Source organism: Bidens hawaiensis, unplaced genomic scaffold (genome assembly GCF_021521415.1).
Source record: "Bidens hawaiensis isolate Kalapana, Puna unplaced genomic scaffold, B.hawaiensis_p1.1 tig00011408_1, whole genome shotgun sequence".
Taxonomy (NCBI): domain Eukaryota; kingdom Viridiplantae; phylum Streptophyta; class Magnoliopsida; order Asterales; family Asteraceae; genus Bidens; species Bidens hawaiensis.
The window spans coordinates 518,746-537,286 of NW_027491887.1; the positions used below are offsets into that span (position 1 = coordinate 518,746).

Consider the following 18,541-nt stretch of genomic DNA (forward strand, 5'->3'; position numbering starts at 1 on the left):
AGTTATAACTTATAAGAGAGATGATTTCTTGTGTTTCACCGTAACTCTAGCAAGATCGAAAAAACCTTTCAATTGGCAATTTTTTCATCTTTTCACACAATATCATAAAGACAAATTTGCATAAACGAATTGGTGAAAAAAAGGTATACCAATAATATACGAATTAATAGGAATAATATACAAACTCGCATAAACCTTTTCAATCAAATACCAAATGTACGTGATACCGAAGAAAAAAAAGGGCATACCAATAATATATACACAAATTGAAAATTTGTATATTATCAGGAGTGGCAGAACCAGAAAATTTTAAGCGGGGTCATAATAGCGTACGCCAATTATTTTAGAGAACACACACCTATTCATTGCAACATATGTATCTCAAAACAAACCAACCAAGCATCCCATTGTCTACAAATTAGACTCCTACAATAATAAACTGAAAACAAACTGCTATTAAACATAACATGGCTTTAAGAAACCCATTCCAGCTCCATGACTCGGCTTCGAACCCGTCAATACTTAGTACACCCTACTAAGTTATTTTGTATCTAGGGTGTCTGCAACTGCGACAACGCATGGAATACATTTTTTTAAATTTCTTAGCGTCATACGCTAGATATTTATTGTTTGATCCTTCTTCAAACTCGAAACTAAATGCAGGTGCTAACTCTCTCCCCATCGCTTGAAAATAAGCCATACTGTAAACACGAGTAACGTCACCAACAAGAATATACGCTAATTTGAACGATTAGGAAAACGAATACTTTACTTACCTTAAATAATATTTCCCATCCGATATATTCTTAACCCGGCCCCGTAACTCAAGTTGCATATAGCCACCAATGCAGACCGCGGGTTCAGGCAACTCGATCAGTTGAAATTGGTTTTTCTGATTCTAATGAAATATGTCATATTGTTACATGAGTACTGCAAGTATATTCTTGACAAAATTACAAAGGTTCTTTAAAAAGTTTACTTTCACTCACTGTCTTTTATGTGAAAATTACCTCGTTTTTAGTCCTTTTAACTAACGACGATCCATTTTTTCAGTTAAGTCTTGGCATCTGCCATGCATGTGAGCAAAGGGTAATTTCCACCCTTATTAATAAATAGTATTTGCTCTCACATGCATGACACATGCCAAGACTTAACTGAAAAAATGGATGGTCGTTAGTCAAAAGGACCAAAAACGAGGTAATTTATCACATAAAGGACGAGTAAAAGTAAACTTTTTAAAGGACCCGATCCATAAAACAACTATATTTAAAGAACAAACTTTGTAATTCTGTATATATTCTTTTAAACTTATAAATAAAAGTAAATGAAAAATGAACTCACCATAGGGAAAATAGGTGATGTGTATGTCCAGATAAACTTGCCATCTGCACATTCTTGTGCCTTAATGAAATCATAATTCAACTCTTTCAAAAAAAAATTCGGATAACCCATTCGGAATCGCACAAATCGAGGTGCGTGGGTAGAGAAATCCGTTTCAAACAAACCTGTGCATATGAATGAATGCCAGTTAGATCTAGGCCTATAAACGAACCGAACGTTCGGTGAACAGTTCATGAACCGGTCGGCGGGAACTTCGTTTATTTAGCAAACGAACGAACATGAACAAAAAGTTTGTGTTCGTCTAATTAAACAAACGAACATGAACATGAACATATGTTTCGATCGTTCATTTATGTCCGTGAAGTAACGTTCGTTTATTCATGTTCATTAATTATATTTTGTTCATATATGTCCGTTTGAATTGTTTATGTTTCTTTTGTTCAATTATGTTTGTTTATTTTTGTTCAATTATGTTCGTGAATTGTTCGTATAGATTTTAAATAAACAAACACGGACATGTTCATTTTTTAAACAAACGAACATGAACACAAAGTATTTGTTCGAAGTGTTCATGTTTGTTTGAAGTTAAATGAATGAACACGAACATGCCCTTGTTCATATTCGTTCGGTTCGTTTACACGGCTATTCACGGGTTGATATGATTGAGACATGTTTAACTCCCAAACTTTTTTTTTATATTTTCGTGTATTATATTTGTAGTTTAGTACTTCAAATTTACATTTTACAACATAAATATGAGTGTATATGAAACAGTTACATACTTACAGTAATAAAAATAAAAATAACTAAATTTGTTAAATTACAAACCTGTCTAATTGACATGAATACGACCTGTTTAGCTAACAGGTTCACGGTTCAACCCAAACTGTTTACATTAAAGAATATGTCAAGGGATCGGAAAAGGCAAACCTTGGAAAGGATGTAACAAAATCTGGATCACGACACAAAAACTAGGCATCACTTTGTATATCAACGTCTCGGGTGTTTCGGGGTCATAACTTCCGTTGCTTGACCAGTAATTACCTTGACGTATGGTTCTGGTCTTTACAGAGATCATAGTATTCTTAAAAGTTTCTTCTGGGTAGTTGTTTGTGCTAGAGGCACTCACGGGGGCCTCAATGCAATAAGCCACGTTAAATGAGTTGATGGCCTTGAAAAGAGAAGCGTAGACCCAATGATCTCTCAGAGTGTCAGCCGAGTTGTCATGACAACTCGGTTGGACTATATGAGTAATGCAAGCAAGCTCTGGATATTTTGTCATACGGAGCTTCTTGCTAAGTCCATTAGAAACCACTATATTTTTCATACATGAAAGTTAATAAATACGGAGTAATAAATATAATGATACATTATTATTTATTATTAATAAAGGTTTAAATATAGAAAGTGGAATAATACACACCAATATTCCGCCAGTGTCTAGAAACAGCAGATGCACGCAACAGGTCGGTTGATTTATCAAGACATGTAAGTATTTTGAGTGCCATATCGGGTTCAAGGCATTTCAAGAAATCGATTGCAGTCGGAGTCTCGTCCATGTTTTATAAGGATTTCAATTCTGGTTGATGGGTTAAAATTAGGTTAGGTTAATTTCATCAAGAACAAAGAATAAATCAATGATTGTCAAATAAATTTTATATATATATATATATATATATATATATATATATATATTCATGTACATAATGTTTGAACAAGAACTAGACTACATGTTTAATTTAAAAAATGACACAAACCATGGTATCAAACTACGAAAACACTAGATGTAAAAGAGTCTAAAAAATCATACCAAAATTTAAAAGACTTCTAACAAAATAACATTTTTAAAAAAAAATTCTCACAACTATGATGATTCATACAAATTTCCATACTAACTACGGTTTTTTTGAACCGCAAACTATACTACTGCTACCGCTACTGTTACTACTAAATTACACCATTTTCTAAGCTAACACGATGGGCAAGCAATGAACTTATGACCTCCCACTAAAAGACATAAGCCAAGCCTCTACCACAGGGCCAACTACCGAAGTGTAGGGGTGTTTATCGAATCGAATAACGAATTTTCGACCGAATAATTTATTTTTTTGCTAGTATTCGTATTCGACTCGTGTTTGTTTAAAAGTTGAATTATTCGATTCAAATTCCTATTCGTATTATATGTCATGTTCGAAAATCGATTAGATTCGTACTTTAAACTCAAATTCGAACTGAATTAGGATAAATTCAATTTGATTCAAGTGCACATATGTTAAAAAATAATTCAAAAACCATAATCATAATTGTAAAGCACACAAATATAATTGTAAAGCACACAAATATAACTTTAAAGTAACTATAATACCACATGATAATAAGTTCAAAATTAAAATACAAATAGTATGAGCTATTGGGTTTAAATATTTTGTAATAAACATTTATTATTTATGAATTTTGCCCAAATTAAAATATTAAATATATACTGATATAATATATATTAATTTGAATTTGAATCAAATAAAAAGTAATAAATTTGTGTTCGATTACTATACTTGAATACGAATGTTTTAAAACCAAATTCTAAACTTTAAATCTTTACTTTGGGAACTCATACCGTACCGGCATACCGATAGATCTGGCATGATTCACGGTACGCTGGTACGATCTCATCCCTAAACATTACCATGAAGCTACATAAAATGAACAGACACATTAGATGGAAGAAGTGAAACCAAATTACATGAAAAAAAGATAAACCTATTGCATTCTTTGTTGATGCAAGCTTAATATTGTAACTGAAGTGAAGACAGTCGTTGTGAGATTGAAATGATTGTAGTTATAGAAAGTCGAGGAAGAAAAGCAAAGGAATCGGTGTCGTTTGAGGATTGGAGGATTTGCATGTACCAAAGTACTTTGGTCGTCCTTTGTTTGCTTTTGTTATGTGTAATAAATAATTGCGCCAATGAGTTTGTGGTGGAGTGACAAGGAAAAGAGAATTGGTATTTTATGTGACCCAAGTTTGATTTATGTTCTCATAATTTATTTTTAGTTTTGGCAGGACGAGGTGATGATGGAAAACTAGGAGAGTGGGTGACGTTCATTAGTTTGATCATTGAATTGATCGGGTTTTATCGCATCACACTTTCGTGCATTCGGACGAGTGTTCACCAATGTCATGCGGTTTTGTAACACTTTTGTTTATTAAGTAAATAAGTATTTGATCGACTCGCTTAATCCAATTCGTTTTGGCCCGACCTATTTTGACCACTTTTTTTTTTGTTTAATTTGTGATTTTGTGCCCTCTTGGGCCATCACGAAAGTTTCTCGATATGAATCTGGTTCTGTTTATACCAGAAATACTTTGTCGTAGAAAATGTCATGTCTCAAATATCATCTATACGCTTTGAAACTAACTCCACAATTAATCGTGTTCATGTGAGAATACCACAAAGATAGGTGACCTCTCACGAAGTCTTTACACCATCAACTAAATACAAAACATGTGATCTTCGTGAGAGAGAAAGGAACAATATTAGTACTAGAGGAGGCAAATGTTAAGCTACCAAACTAAGGTTATTCATTCATGCTATAAGCATTTTATTTCCTTTCTGGTCTTAAAAGGTTTTTGCAAGTTTGGTATGATAGATACTGAAACTGTAACTACTGAAATCGACGATGGTTACTATCTGCTTAAATCAACCTGTTAGGATAAAATTAAACTCGATACTTTCCTTGCTAGTGGAATGAATCAAGATTAACTGGTGTTAGAATTTTCTTTGAAAGGGCGAAAATGTATTTCGCTTTAAAATCTTTCCATGTGAACACTATGTCATAGTTTAGAAAGTAAACAACAAATGAGTATCCAAAACCATAACTTAACTTGAATCGTTTATAAAATCATTAGGGTTCCAACCCATGCTTATCGCGTGTCACGAAACAAACCCACGAGTTAGAGCGGGAATATTTCCACTCAACGTCAACTAAATCCGCATGAGCATACAACTTTTAGATGGTTTGATTAATAACAAGATTGATTACAACTACATGGTGATTTTCAAAGCAAAGTAGCTAGTATATACTCAAGGTTTCTAAACATCTATATATATTGACCATTGTTACTTACTTGCTAGTTATCGATTGTCACGTTTATTATCACGTTAGTTAATTGTTACAATCAGAGGGTTTGTAGCCCAACGGTATATAGGTACTTGATAAGTTGTAGGTTGAAAGTCCCATAGTAAACAAAAATGGTGTAGTTGTTTGACGTAATAAGAAGTTACTAGTTGCTATTTTATATATGAAACTCTTGCTATTAAAAAACCTTAGTAGACCATTGCTAGGCTTCAAATGATATTCCATGTAACCTTACTAGTTAATTCCATTAGAGTTATCAATAGTGACGACACACACCAATCCTAATAATTTTTCAATGAATTACCATCTTTTAACTCAAGCCTTATCATCGGTCAATATTTAAGGCACGATTTACATGTACGAGCTCCTGTTATGAAGAACAAATGATATATTAAATTAGGCCTGTAAACAAACCGAACGAAAAAGAACAAGGGTATGTTTGTGTTCATTCATGTTACTTTAAACGAGCAAGAGCACGAACACTTAAGCGAACAAATATTTGGTGTTCATGTTCATTTGTTTTAAAATAAACATGTACGTTTATTTAAAATCTAAACGAGGGGTTCAAGAACATAAATGAATAAATTGAACAAAGATAAACAAACATATATGAACCTACTTAAATGAGCACAGACAAACTTAAATGAACACAAAGAAACATAAACAAATGTTCATAAACATAAATGAACGAACGAAACATGTGTTCATGTTCGTTCGTTTATTAATAAACAAACATAAACGAACTGTGACATTCGTCAAATTCGGGTTTTAGATTTTCTTTCGCATTTTATTGTAATAAATTATACTTCATACCCGTATTGTATTGTAAACCCGACCCTGTAATTTTGTTAATAATTTTAGTCGATCTTTAAATTTTTCACGTACTTAGTTCATCAAAACTCATTATGTAGACATGTACTAATCGTTGTTTAGTTAACATAAATTAGTTTATAAATTATAAGGGGTAATACTTGCCATTTCCAAATCTATATTAACTTTGTTAAGTTTAATACCCCTTTTATAAAATATGTAGAACTTGAGGGGCCTTTTGTGAAAAATATGCATACATATATAACCAAACTTAACCTAACCCTACCATATTATTCAAACATCACCAGCCGCCTCCCTTTCTCTTTCGTTTTTCGGCGCCGATTTTCGACGACCGGCGACTTCGTCGGCGATTTCCGGCCACCCATTTCTCCCCTGTTTTTCCGACGCACCACCACTGACCACCACAAACCCTAACCCTAACTTATTTAACTCAGCCGCCACCCCTAGCCATTTTTCCGGCGAGCCCGAACCTCCGGCGAGCACCCCCCACCTCCAGCCGCACTCCTTCTTCACCCTCTCGGTTCTCCTGTATCACCCCGCACCCAACCCTCCTTCTCTCCCCTCTTCGGATTCGTTTTTCGGCGACCGGAAAACCGGCCGCCGGTGCCGTGGCTCCCGGTGTTCCGTCTCTCTCTAGCGTCGTCTCTCTCTTTATCTCACTTTCGGTTTTCTCTCCCTCTCTCTCACTCTCTTTCTCTCCGGTTTGTATTTTCGGCACGTCTCCGGTAGGGGTGTACACGGACCGGACCGAACCGGACGAGAGCATGTCCGTGTCCGTCCGTTAAGCTTTTGACGGACAAACGGACGGTTCACGAACACTCTACCGAACGAAAATTCATGTCCGTGTCCGTCCATTAAGAAATTGAGTTTGTCCGTGTCCGTCCATGTCCGTCCGTTAATATTTTAAACGGGCGTTAACGGACAATAATGGGCAAACGGACACTAATGGACATTAATGGACAAACAAACATGTGAACATTAATGGACAACGAACACTAATGGACAAATATAAACGGTTACATATTAACACCAAACATATATCTTAACAACTTCACATACAAATTAGGAATTACACCATATAACATCCAAATATACTTAACACTTAATATATTAACATAAAGTGGATCACTATAATATAAGAGACATCAAACATGTGTAGTAATATAAAAGTGTTATTAATAACACTAGAAATTCCGCAGTTAAATTAAAATACTGGATAGATATAAACACTAACGATACCTGACGGACATTACCGAACGTAATCGGACGAACGTTACCGGGCGTTCAGGAACACTATCGAACGGACTTGGCCCTTGTCCGTGTTCGTCCGTTAAGCTTACCGAACGAAATTTTTGTGTCCATGTCCGGTTCGTTTATTAAACGGACGAACATAAACGAACTTCTTGCCGAACGGACGCCCGGACGTCCGCCGGACGTCCGGTTCGCTTACAGCCCTAGTCTCCGGCAAACATTCCTCCGACGACTCGTGAACAACTAATAGGTAAATTAACAATTGTGGGTTTAACTTTGAGTTTGTTTAACAAATTGTTATCTTGGTTTGTTCGGCTTCTACGCTAGTTATTAAGCTTGAGGTCACGGGTTCGATTCTCTCCATGACCAACCTCGGTTTGTTTTTGTTAACGGGTTACTCAAGTTAATATCACTATTTTTATTAACATCATACGTATTATCTAGATAATATATATTATTAGTATTATTATTATTACTATTGTTATTATTAATAAGATAATATTAATTATTATTATTATTATCACTATTATTATTGTTATTATTATCATTTAACAAAACAATTATTATTATCATTATTTTCATAATAATAGATTATTATTATTATGATTATGATTATCATTATTATTATTATTAAGGAATATTATTAGAATCTAATATTGTTAATATTATCTACTTGTTTTATTAAACCGAAACCCATGTCGGGCATAGTTACCATTTAACGTCATCGTCACTCGAGTTATATCTTTTTATCACTAATACTACTATTATTAAAATGTTATGAGTATTAGTTATTATTAATATGACACATAAAATTATAATAATAATAATAATAATAATTATTATTATTATTATTAAAACTTATAAATCTATTAATGATATATTCAACAACAAAATTAATAATTATTATATTTACTATTACTACTACTATTATTAGTTTTAAAAACAATTCTCAAGTGGTAGTATATTTATATATGTTATTATCATCATGATCTTATATATATATATATATATATAACATAATTTTTAAAGACATTATTATCCTTACCATCTTTTATCATTAATAATATCATTATAAGCTTTACTATATTTTATAAAACCGAACCCTTGATTTAAAACCCGTCTTGTTTCTATTTAATATTGGTATAGTTATTTAAAAGCCCAAATAAAATAATATTATTTTATTTTTAAATTACCAATTAAGTACGAGTCCCTAATCGTTAACAAATTAACCGGTAACCCGATTAACAACTGAACATTCTCATTCAATGCTTCAAATGTAGTTTCAACTAAAGTTCAAGTTCATTAATATATTTTATTTATACGTTTTCAATTAGCTTTCAAGTCGGATTTGTTCGTTTCGTTCACAAGCTTTCTATATGTCGATCATTTATTAGTTCTCGATTCGTCAATCGAGGTGAGTACATTTCATCCCCCGTTTTCCCTTTTATGTTTTGGGGGTAACATGCATACTTATTTAAAACAAGAATGATTCATTATACACTTTTATCAAACCACAAACTTTAGGGTATATGATACTTGGAATACTTGCTCTTTTGTGTGTTATATGCCTCATATGCTTTACGTGCGCGAATGTTTATTTTTATGTTGTTGTTGAGCCTCATTAAGTATGATCATACGCTCCCCTAACTACTTAGCCTTGTGCTAGTAGAATAGGGCCTCATTATCCGAGTATGTCGGTTGTTACCGAGTAGAAAGGATCCTCATTTACATATGTTTTATATGCCACGATTGATGCTTTTATTTATAGTCTTATATACGTTTGTGGATTTCGCTCATATTATATATACTCAAACTGTGAAATTGCTCACCAACATACGTGTTGACAAATATTATTTTATGCATGTTACAGGTTTGACTTTTGTTGACTCGAGGACTTGATGAAAAACGTTACCAAGACTATTAGGGTATTAGTAAAATGAACAATATGATTACTACTTGTTTCCAAATTTGTTTATATGAACGAGATGTGTTTGTTTATTGATTTATGAAATGAATGAGTGATTAAATATTGTCACTTTAAATAGTGTCTTGTGTATTTGTCAAATCACGTTGCACCCCGGCATGTTCCGCCGCCTTTGGTCGGGGTGTGACACGAACTTCTCATTGAACAATTCACCGAACGTTTGATTCGTTTACTTGCCTAATTGAAAGAATCAGTGCCAATAATATTAATCAAATACATACGACCTGGTTTTATATATTTTCTCTCTGTCCATTAATTTCCATTATTGATCCTCAAATGCAAATATGAACCAAATTAGTATCAAACAATAGCCATTTACATCATTAATCATGCTAAAATGTGTGGGTGTTGCGTTCAAAATTAGGTTTCATTATTCACATATGTTACTTGTTTATCTAACACTCACGAGATATCAAGTATATTCGTGACAAGAGTCGAGTATGGAAAGAAAGACTTAACATTATTGGACATAGACCTCATGTTCCCGTTCATAGTTTTCGGCAGTTCCGGGTAATTACATGATTACATCTCCTTGCAGCCGGCTGTTTTGTCCCCTTAGGTTTTTGCTTTTGAATATGGCAGGATAGTAAAGAAACAACCTAATATGTGGAGAATAAATAACTGTATTTAAGGGTGTTGTATTTCAACACCTTGCTGATTTTGCTCTCTTGTACCTTGTACCATTTATGTTTTATTAAAGTTTGTTTTGTTAGCAAAAAAATATATTCATTGACTAGCCCCATACATCACATCTTAAAACATGCATGTAAGATAATTCTAACAATCTCATATCTTAATTCTTAAGTTACAACCAAAATTCGACCATTCATTAACTTGAAACACTAGTTTTAAGACTCTCTTTCACCAATCCCTTAACATTGATAAATATCTAATTCAATACTTTCCTTGCGAGTGGAATTAATGTATCTCCAAAATATAAATACCAAGATATACTAAAATTTAGAAAATATGTTACCATTTTAAAAAGTAAAACAAGTAACCGATGAGCTTCCAACCCATAAACTTATTTGGATCAAATAGAAAATTAACGTATTAACTATGCAAACATCAAGTAGTGTAATTAAACTCAATGTAATTACACTACTTGATTCAAAGGGTGCACACGAGCCTTGCTGAGCCGAGCCTGAGCTTGACTAGGCTCGCTTAAGTTACACGTAACTTGAGCTCGGCTCGTTTCGAGCTCTATTTTCAAAGCTCGAGCTCGACTTGTTTACTATTTATTAATTAATTTTTTTCATATTTATAATTATAATTTTATGTATAAAATAATAAATCTTATTTAGTTATTTTTTTCATAACATTATATATATATATTAATTAATATTATTAAATATATATTAAAAGTTATATAAATAGCATGCTCGTTTAGACTCGTGAGCCGACTCGACTTCGATAAGTGAAGCTCGAGCCCATTTATTAAACAAGCTTTTTTTTAAGCTCAAGCTTGGCTCAATTAAGTTTTTTCACAAGCCGATCTCGAATAGCTCACGAGTATCTCAGCTTGTTTGCACCAGGTGCTTGAGTCACACAATTAATATGTTTTATTTTTAGTTGGTACGTTTTTAAGTTTCATGTATTAATATTATTATTAGTATTAGGGGTCTAATCTAATCCAACCCATCATCGTTCTCGTGTAGTGGTAGGAATTGGAAGCGGGAATAATCCCTCTTTAATTATTTGAATCCAATCGCCTCGAAACCCTAAACGTGTTCTTCTTCTTCAAATTCTCCTTCGTTTTGGTTTCTTTTACTCTAATAATAATAATAATAATAATAATAATAATGACGATTGACGATGCGATCTGTGATCAACCTCCAGTTGACAACGATGACAACGGAACCACCGCGTGCAGGCGGTCCAGTAGAAGTAACAGGAACACAAAGCCTCTCTATAAATCGCTTGACTTTAATTTTATCCCTGTGATTAACAACAACAACCCTAGGAAGAAGAAGCAGAAGAATACAGAGGCTGAAGAAGAAGACGAAGGCAACTCAATCAAGAAGGAGGATCCAAGGAGGCCTAAATGTGCTGCCAGGCATATGGTTCAAGATGAAAATGTATTATTATTATTATTATTATTACTGTTATTATAATATTTATTATTATTATTATTACTATTACTATTACTATTATTATTATTATTTATTATTATTATTATTATTATTATTATTATTATTGTTATATTTATTGTTATTGTTGTTGTCAAATTGCAGGGAGTTTTGCAGTATGTTGAATCAGTTATGTGCCATCAGTGTCAAAGGAACGACAAGGGCCGAGTTGTTCGCTGCCAGAAATGCAAAACAAAGCGTTACTGTGTGCCTTGTATGACTACTTGGTAATCTAATTCTTACAGTGTTTTACTCTTTTATGTATGTCAGTCAATACCTTGGTTAGGTTAAAAGATTATTATTATTATTGCTTTAATGTAGGTATCCTAACATGACAGAAGACATGTTTGCTGACTGTTGCCCTGTTTGCCTTGACAACTGCAACTGCAAATCGTGCTTGCGTGACGTGCATCCTAAAGTTTGTTCTTTTGTTATGTTACATGTTGCTGTTGTTAGATAAGTTTTGCAATGCTGAATCTGTTGTTGATTATTTAGGTGAAAAACAAGATTGATTTTAAACCTAGTGCTGATCAGAAAGTTCAATACTCTATTTACATCCTGCATGTTCTTCTTCCGTTCTTGAAGCGTCTCAATGAGGAACAGGAAAACGAGAAGAGGATAGAGTCTCAAATCCAAGGTTTATACTTTTAACTTAATTTGATCACATGATTGTAGCAATCAATTCATATTTTGTATATCCTTTTTGTTAAATATGTTGTTGTGTGCAGGGTGTGCTTTATCAGATGTAAACTTGAATATGGTAGACTACAGCTTGGATGAGCGCATGTACTGGTATGTTAAATTATTAATGTTAGGGTTTTGTTTTGTGATGACATTTTTTTAAACTTTTTGTTACATGGTGTATGCAGTGACTGTTGTAAAACATCGATTTTTGACTTGCATAGAAGCTGTCCTAAATGTAACTATGATCTTTGCCTTCAATGTTGTCGGGAATCGCGTGATGGAAATCTTCAAGGAAACAAAGAAGTAGTTATCAATAGCGTTCAGTTTGAAGATCCAGGTTCTGGTTACTTACATGGGTTAAAAGAAGATAAATACCACCAAAAGTTTATTAATTTTCACAAGAGTATAACACCAAAAGAGAATACAAGTGTCGATTGGAAGTCTTTAACAGATGGTAGAGTTCCTTGTCCTCCAGAAAGTATGGGTGGTTGTGGGTGTGGGATCTTACAGTTAATGCACGTAAAACCACTTGACAAGATTCCAACTTTGTTGAAGGACACACAGAATCTTTTAAAGCTTCATAAGTTGGAGGATGATATGCGAAAGATGCCTAAAGAATGGTGCACTTGTTCAGATTTGGTCAATGAAAGTCAGTTACGCAAAGCTGCTTCTCGTGAACATTCTAATGACAATTATCTGTATTGTCCACGCGCTGTGGATATTAATTCGGGAGATCTAAAACATTTTCAGTGGCATTGGTCAAAAGGTGAACCTGTCATAGTCAGTAATGTTCTAGAAACTACTCTCGGGTTGAGCTGGGAACCAATGGTTATGTGGCGTGCGTTTCGCCAGATTTCAAATGTTAACCATGACCAGCTCTTGGATGTTGCTGCTCTTAGCTGTTTAGATTGGTGTGAGGTTTGTTAACAGTTAACTGTATCTTTTTTGTTCTTGACATTACGTTCAGAATATAATATATAACATGCATGATCAACATTTTTCATGAAATGCAGATTGATGTTAATGTTCATCAGTTTTTCAAGTGGTACACAGAGGGTAAATATGATAACGAAGGGTGGCCTGAAATCCTTAAGTTGAAAGACTGGCCTCCATCAAGTTTATTCGAAGAACGTTTGCCCCGTCATGGTGTTGAGTTTATTACTTCCTTACCTTTTAAAGAATACACCCATCCTCGTGACGGTTACCTGAATCTTGCTGTTAAGTTTCCCAAAACGTCTTTAAAGCCAGATATGGGTCCCAAAACGTATATCGCATACGGTGTTTCTCAAGAATTAGGTCGTGGGGACTCTGTAACTAAACTTCACTGTGACATGTCTGACGCAGTATGTTATTAAATCTTTTTACCATATAAAGATATAAACTTTATTTTTAGAAGTGACAATCTTCTGCTATACTGAAATAAAATCATTGTCATGCCATAGCTTTAATAATTTCTTTATATATTTCTGTTTACATGAAGGTGAATGTGTTGACTCACATTGCAACTGTTACCCCTGATTCTGATCACACTAAAAAGATAAATGATTTGAAAGCGAAGCACAAGGCTCAAGATCTGAAGGAACTTTTTGGAATTGATGTTAATAACCAATCAAAAGATGAGAATGACACAATTCTAACTACTAGTAACCAATCAGATGAAAGCCCGTTAAACAATGAAGGATGTGATGAATTCGAGTGTATAACTGACAAAGTTCAAGAAATTGATGTGGAAGGAAAACGTTCCAGGAAAAGAGGCTGTCAAAAACAAAATATAAACGCAGAAATGATATTGAAGTGTGTTAAAGAAGAATCCGAGTGTGTAACTGATGCGGTTCAAGAAATTGACGTGGAAGGAAAATGTTCCAGGAAAAGAGGCTGTCAAAAACAAAATATAAATGGCGAAAAGAAATTGAAGTGCACTAAAGTAGAAAAAACTGATAGCCCACGTGGTGAAGAAACCGAGAATCATGATCATGTTAATGGTAGTTATGTGGATGGATTTGATCTGGAAGGCGGAGGTGCGCTGTGGGATATATTTAGGCGGGAAGATACTTCTAAATTGGAGGAATATGTTAAAAAACATTTCACAGAGTTCAGACATATCTACTGTCGTCCACTTCAGCAAGTAATGATTAATAATGCTTTTTAAGTTATTAAAATTCTAGATTCTTAACTAACTTTAATGTGTTTCTTAATTCAGGTTATTCATCCGATTCATGACCAAACGTTTTACTTAACCACAGAGCATAAACGGAAGCTGAAAGAAGAGTTTGGTTAGTTTACATTTACGACAGCTTTTACTCATTTAATATTGTATTATTTTTTATATTTTGCTTATTTTGTTTTTGGTTTTTATCAGGAATCGAGCCGTGGACTTTTGTTCAAAAGCTTGGAGATGCTGTTTTTATACCTGCTGGCTGTGCACATCAAGTTAGAAATTTGAAGGTTTATAACTTTCTACTACTTTTCAGACTAGTTTTTCATTTCATTGATTTTTGACTTTTTTCTGTATATAAACATGTTCTGTGTTGACTTGCAGTCGTGTATTAAAGTGGCGTTGGACTTTGTTTCTCCTGAAAATGTTGGTGAATGCATTCGGTTAACTGAAGATTTTCGTGTTCTACCCAAAAGTCATAGGGCAAAAGAAGATAAACTTGAGGTAAACAAAACATTTTTCATGTTTTGATGTTATTATTAATATTGAGTTTGATACAAAATAATCGGTTTATGACAGGTGAAAAAAATGGCACTTTATGCAGTGGATGTGGCTGTACATGACTTGAAGTACCCGAATGAAACCAGGTGAGTTTGAAGTATTACTTGTTGATAAATAAAGTTATTTTTAATGCAGTTTGCATCAAGATAACATATGGTTTTGCTGGTATTTGATTTCAGTGAAGAGCCTAAACTCGCGAAGGCAAAACCGTTGAAGAAAAAATCATTGACGAAGAAAAGGAAGCCTAGGAACACTAAGAAGACTTAACAGTTATATTTTGTAGTAAACCAAATCCTCCTAAGTCTTGCAAATTATACCTACCAAACTATAATTTAAGGGTTTGTTTTTTTGCTCATTTTTGAATATGGTAAGTGAGGGTTTTGTTATGAGGGTATCATTTAATTTATGTCAAGATGGTGTAGTTATTAAACTTAATTCATATTCTCTATTTAGATAAAATTATATGTTCATCATTTTTTATCTTGATACTGATATCTAATATGGTTATTAATTTATCACCATCTTCACAGCTTATAATAAGAACATTTCTAGTAACGTTTCTTGAATTACCATTTTCATTTAGAAATGAAATACTTTTGAAATATACCGTCGATTGACATAAAAGATGTTCGTGAGAACTTGATCCTGACATCAACAATGCAGCTTCGTCTTTCCGACTTCTTTATATCTTCTTGTCCATCAACACTAGCTCTTTACACAAACAGTGTTATTCTACAACTTCTTGTAGCAATGGCATTTAGATTCTTTATTCGAACATTCATGGAACAACTAGAGAGTAATGAAGAATGATAACCGGTAGTTTTGCAGCATTTGAATGCATCCATTGTGGCGTCTGGGTCCTAATTACGAACACCCTTCAATGGACAAAGAAAGACGTAACATATGACAACCAATCATCTTTAATGTTTCATTTTTTTTTCTCTTTATTTGATTTTGTGTATTGTGTATGTGGTGCATGCTGAGATGGATATGGAAAAGGTGTTTTAAAAACAAGATTATGGTGGATTTGGATTGGATTACGAATCTCGGATACCTGATCCAAGATTAGATTGATTTAGCATGTTTGCTTAGGTTATCGGTTTTAGTTTTTATGTGAATTCAGGTTAAAACTAGAACAAGACTATTGAGCATTTTGATTGGATCAAGTATCTCGAATACATGATCCAAGATTAGACTGATTTAGCATGTTTAGTTAGTTTGTCGGTTTTAGTTTTGAGGTAAATTAAGTCTCAATCCAGGCAAAAACTAAAATATTAATATATGAGGCTACAACATCATTACACCCGTAAAACAAAAGCTGACTGGACGCCACATGGCGCAATTCGCCTTATTTTGTAGCCCCTCCACTACACATAACCTTACTGGAATTGTTATCTTATAAATTTGTTTCTCTAAAATATATAAATATATTTGGAACACTAAATTTTTGAACTTCAGTATCCTAAAACGTTTCCCTTGACTGCAACATTTCCATGGTTCAGAACCTCACTTGACGTTATGTGTTAAATCTCGGGCATATAGCTCTATCGAGTTACATCAACTTCATAAACGGAAGCTCAAAAGTCATGCAAGGTGTACCTACCAAACCAAACTATGATCTAAGGGACTGTTTTTTTGGAATATGGTAGGTTTGTTAAGGGGATTTAGTTATAAAGTAAATTGTTTTATTATTTTTTATATTGTGGTAATCTAAATAGTTAAACAAATATAACAATATTGCTGCTAATAAGTGCCAAGCAAATGTAAATATTGTACAAATCAGACTTTAACCCCAAATTGGTTCCTGGTCAAAGTGCTCAAAACCATTTAATTAAGAACTAAAGTACATACATAACATACATTTAAAATTAGATGCTTACATCTGGGGTGTTCACGGTCTGGTTTATACAAGTTTTAGGTCAAACCATTAGCCAAACCGTTAATAACGGTTTTTGAATAACAAAAACCAACTGTTGGAATTTGAATCCGAACCGCTACTAACGGTTTAACTTCGGTTTGGTTTCATGGTTTGGGTCAAAGACAAGTAAAATGAAAATCTAGTTTTTAACTTGAAGATTATAAACCTATATTTTATCAATTATTTGATAAATGGAAAAACTAAAAAAGTCATTTACAATTTTACATATTACCATTTTATACATAGACTTTTTAGCTATGATTTTTTTCCTTTAAAAAATGAAAAGTACTGTCTTTTATTGAAAAACAAAGTTAATAACAACAATTCACATCCTATATATGTTATATGAAATTTGTTCTATCATATATAATGACGTATACTTTATATCTAGGTTTATAAACCTCATTTTACGATTGTTCTAGATAGACAATCTTTTTCCGCACACTCCAAGACAATCTGCGTATGTAATGCCATTCACGTCTATTGCGGAGACGCGGGTTGTGGAATACTCTGAGGTAAGATAAGCAAATGATTATGCAGAGCCGTAAGCGAACCGAAACAAACAAGATTTTGTTGTTCATTTCGGTTTGAAATTTTAAACCGCACTAAACCAAAATGCATAAAGTAAAAATATTAAAGAGCTGTTAGAATTTTAATTTAGATGTACACTTATAATAACTATATTAATAAACAAATGCAGCTAGTCTTTAAGCTGAGTTTCAACCAAATATATGGTGAAGATAACAGTTGGTGTTTTCATTTTATTCTTGTACTTTATATCTATAAAACAGAAGTGCTGAGGGTTGTTCACTTGATTCTGATAAAAGCAATGAAATGCTAGCCCATATCTCTCTTTTGAAATGCTAGCCCATATGCTCCAAACTCAAATTCCTCGTAAAATTTTTAAACTTAATTTTCATTCAAACCAAACACTAACGTAGATGTTAATTTGTTACTTTTTTTTAAATGACTGATCATCATGTGTGGTGTGCAGTGCGGGAGAATATGGTGGGTTGAAAGTGACAACATGCATATATGGAATATAGGAGAGTTCATTCTAGTAAATTTGGCTGCATCTGCAAGACTTCTCAGACTCCAACACATGGATCAACCCCTTCACAGTTCACACGATATTTGCTGATGTTTTATGAGTCGCAGCCAGCGGGGGTCAAATCTACTGGGACTTTAAGTTCGACTGGGGGCTTTTTGCAACAAACAGCAAGAACAAGCATTTACGGGATAATTTGGTTTTTTCACCCGTTTTTTATTACGTGGCCATGGTAAGTGAACAACTTCTTAAACAAACCGAACGAACATCGACACTTAATCAAACCAATATTTGTGTCGGTGTTCGTTCAGTTTGTTTAAGAAGTTGTTCACTTACCATGGCCACGTAATAAAAAACGGATGAAAAACCAAATTATCCCGTAAATGATTGTTCTTGCTATTTGTTGCAAAAAACCCCAGTCGAACTTAAAATCCCAGTAGATTTGACCCCTGCTGGCTACTATTGATAAAACAATAGCAAATATCGTGTGAAGGGGTTTATCCAT

The 18,541-nt window shown here is 33.5% G+C and overlaps 2 protein-coding genes across 2 annotated transcripts; one reads left to right on the forward strand and one right to left on the reverse strand.

Moving 5' to 3' along the window:
- Window positions 1-2,248: 2,248 nt before the first annotated feature.
- Window positions 2,249-2,900, reverse strand: LOC143537827 (F-box protein At4g00755-like). Its single transcript, XM_077031507.1, has 2 exons — window positions 2,765-2,900; window positions 2,249-2,655 (listed from the first exon to the last, which is right to left on the reverse strand). Exons 1-2 carry the CDS (start codon window positions 2,898-2,900, stop codon window positions 2,249-2,251), a joined length of 543 nt encoding a protein of 180 aa, XP_076887622.1.
- Window positions 2,901-11,579: 8,679 nt separating this feature from the next.
- LOC143537840 (lysine-specific demethylase JMJ25-like) lies at window positions 11,580-15,483 on the forward strand. The gene is made up of 13 exons (XM_077031515.1): window positions 11,580-11,619; window positions 11,776-11,897; window positions 11,992-12,088; window positions 12,166-12,307; window positions 12,399-12,462; window positions 12,540-13,272; window positions 13,368-13,697; window positions 13,835-14,479; window positions 14,555-14,627; window positions 14,714-14,799; window positions 14,894-15,013; window positions 15,089-15,156; window positions 15,250-15,483. Exons 1-13 carry the CDS (start codon window positions 11,602-11,604, stop codon window positions 15,335-15,337), a joined length of 2,586 nt encoding a protein of 861 aa, XP_076887630.1. The 5' UTR covers window positions 11,580-11,601; the 3' UTR covers window positions 15,338-15,483.
- Window positions 15,484-18,541: the final 3,058 nt, after the last annotated feature.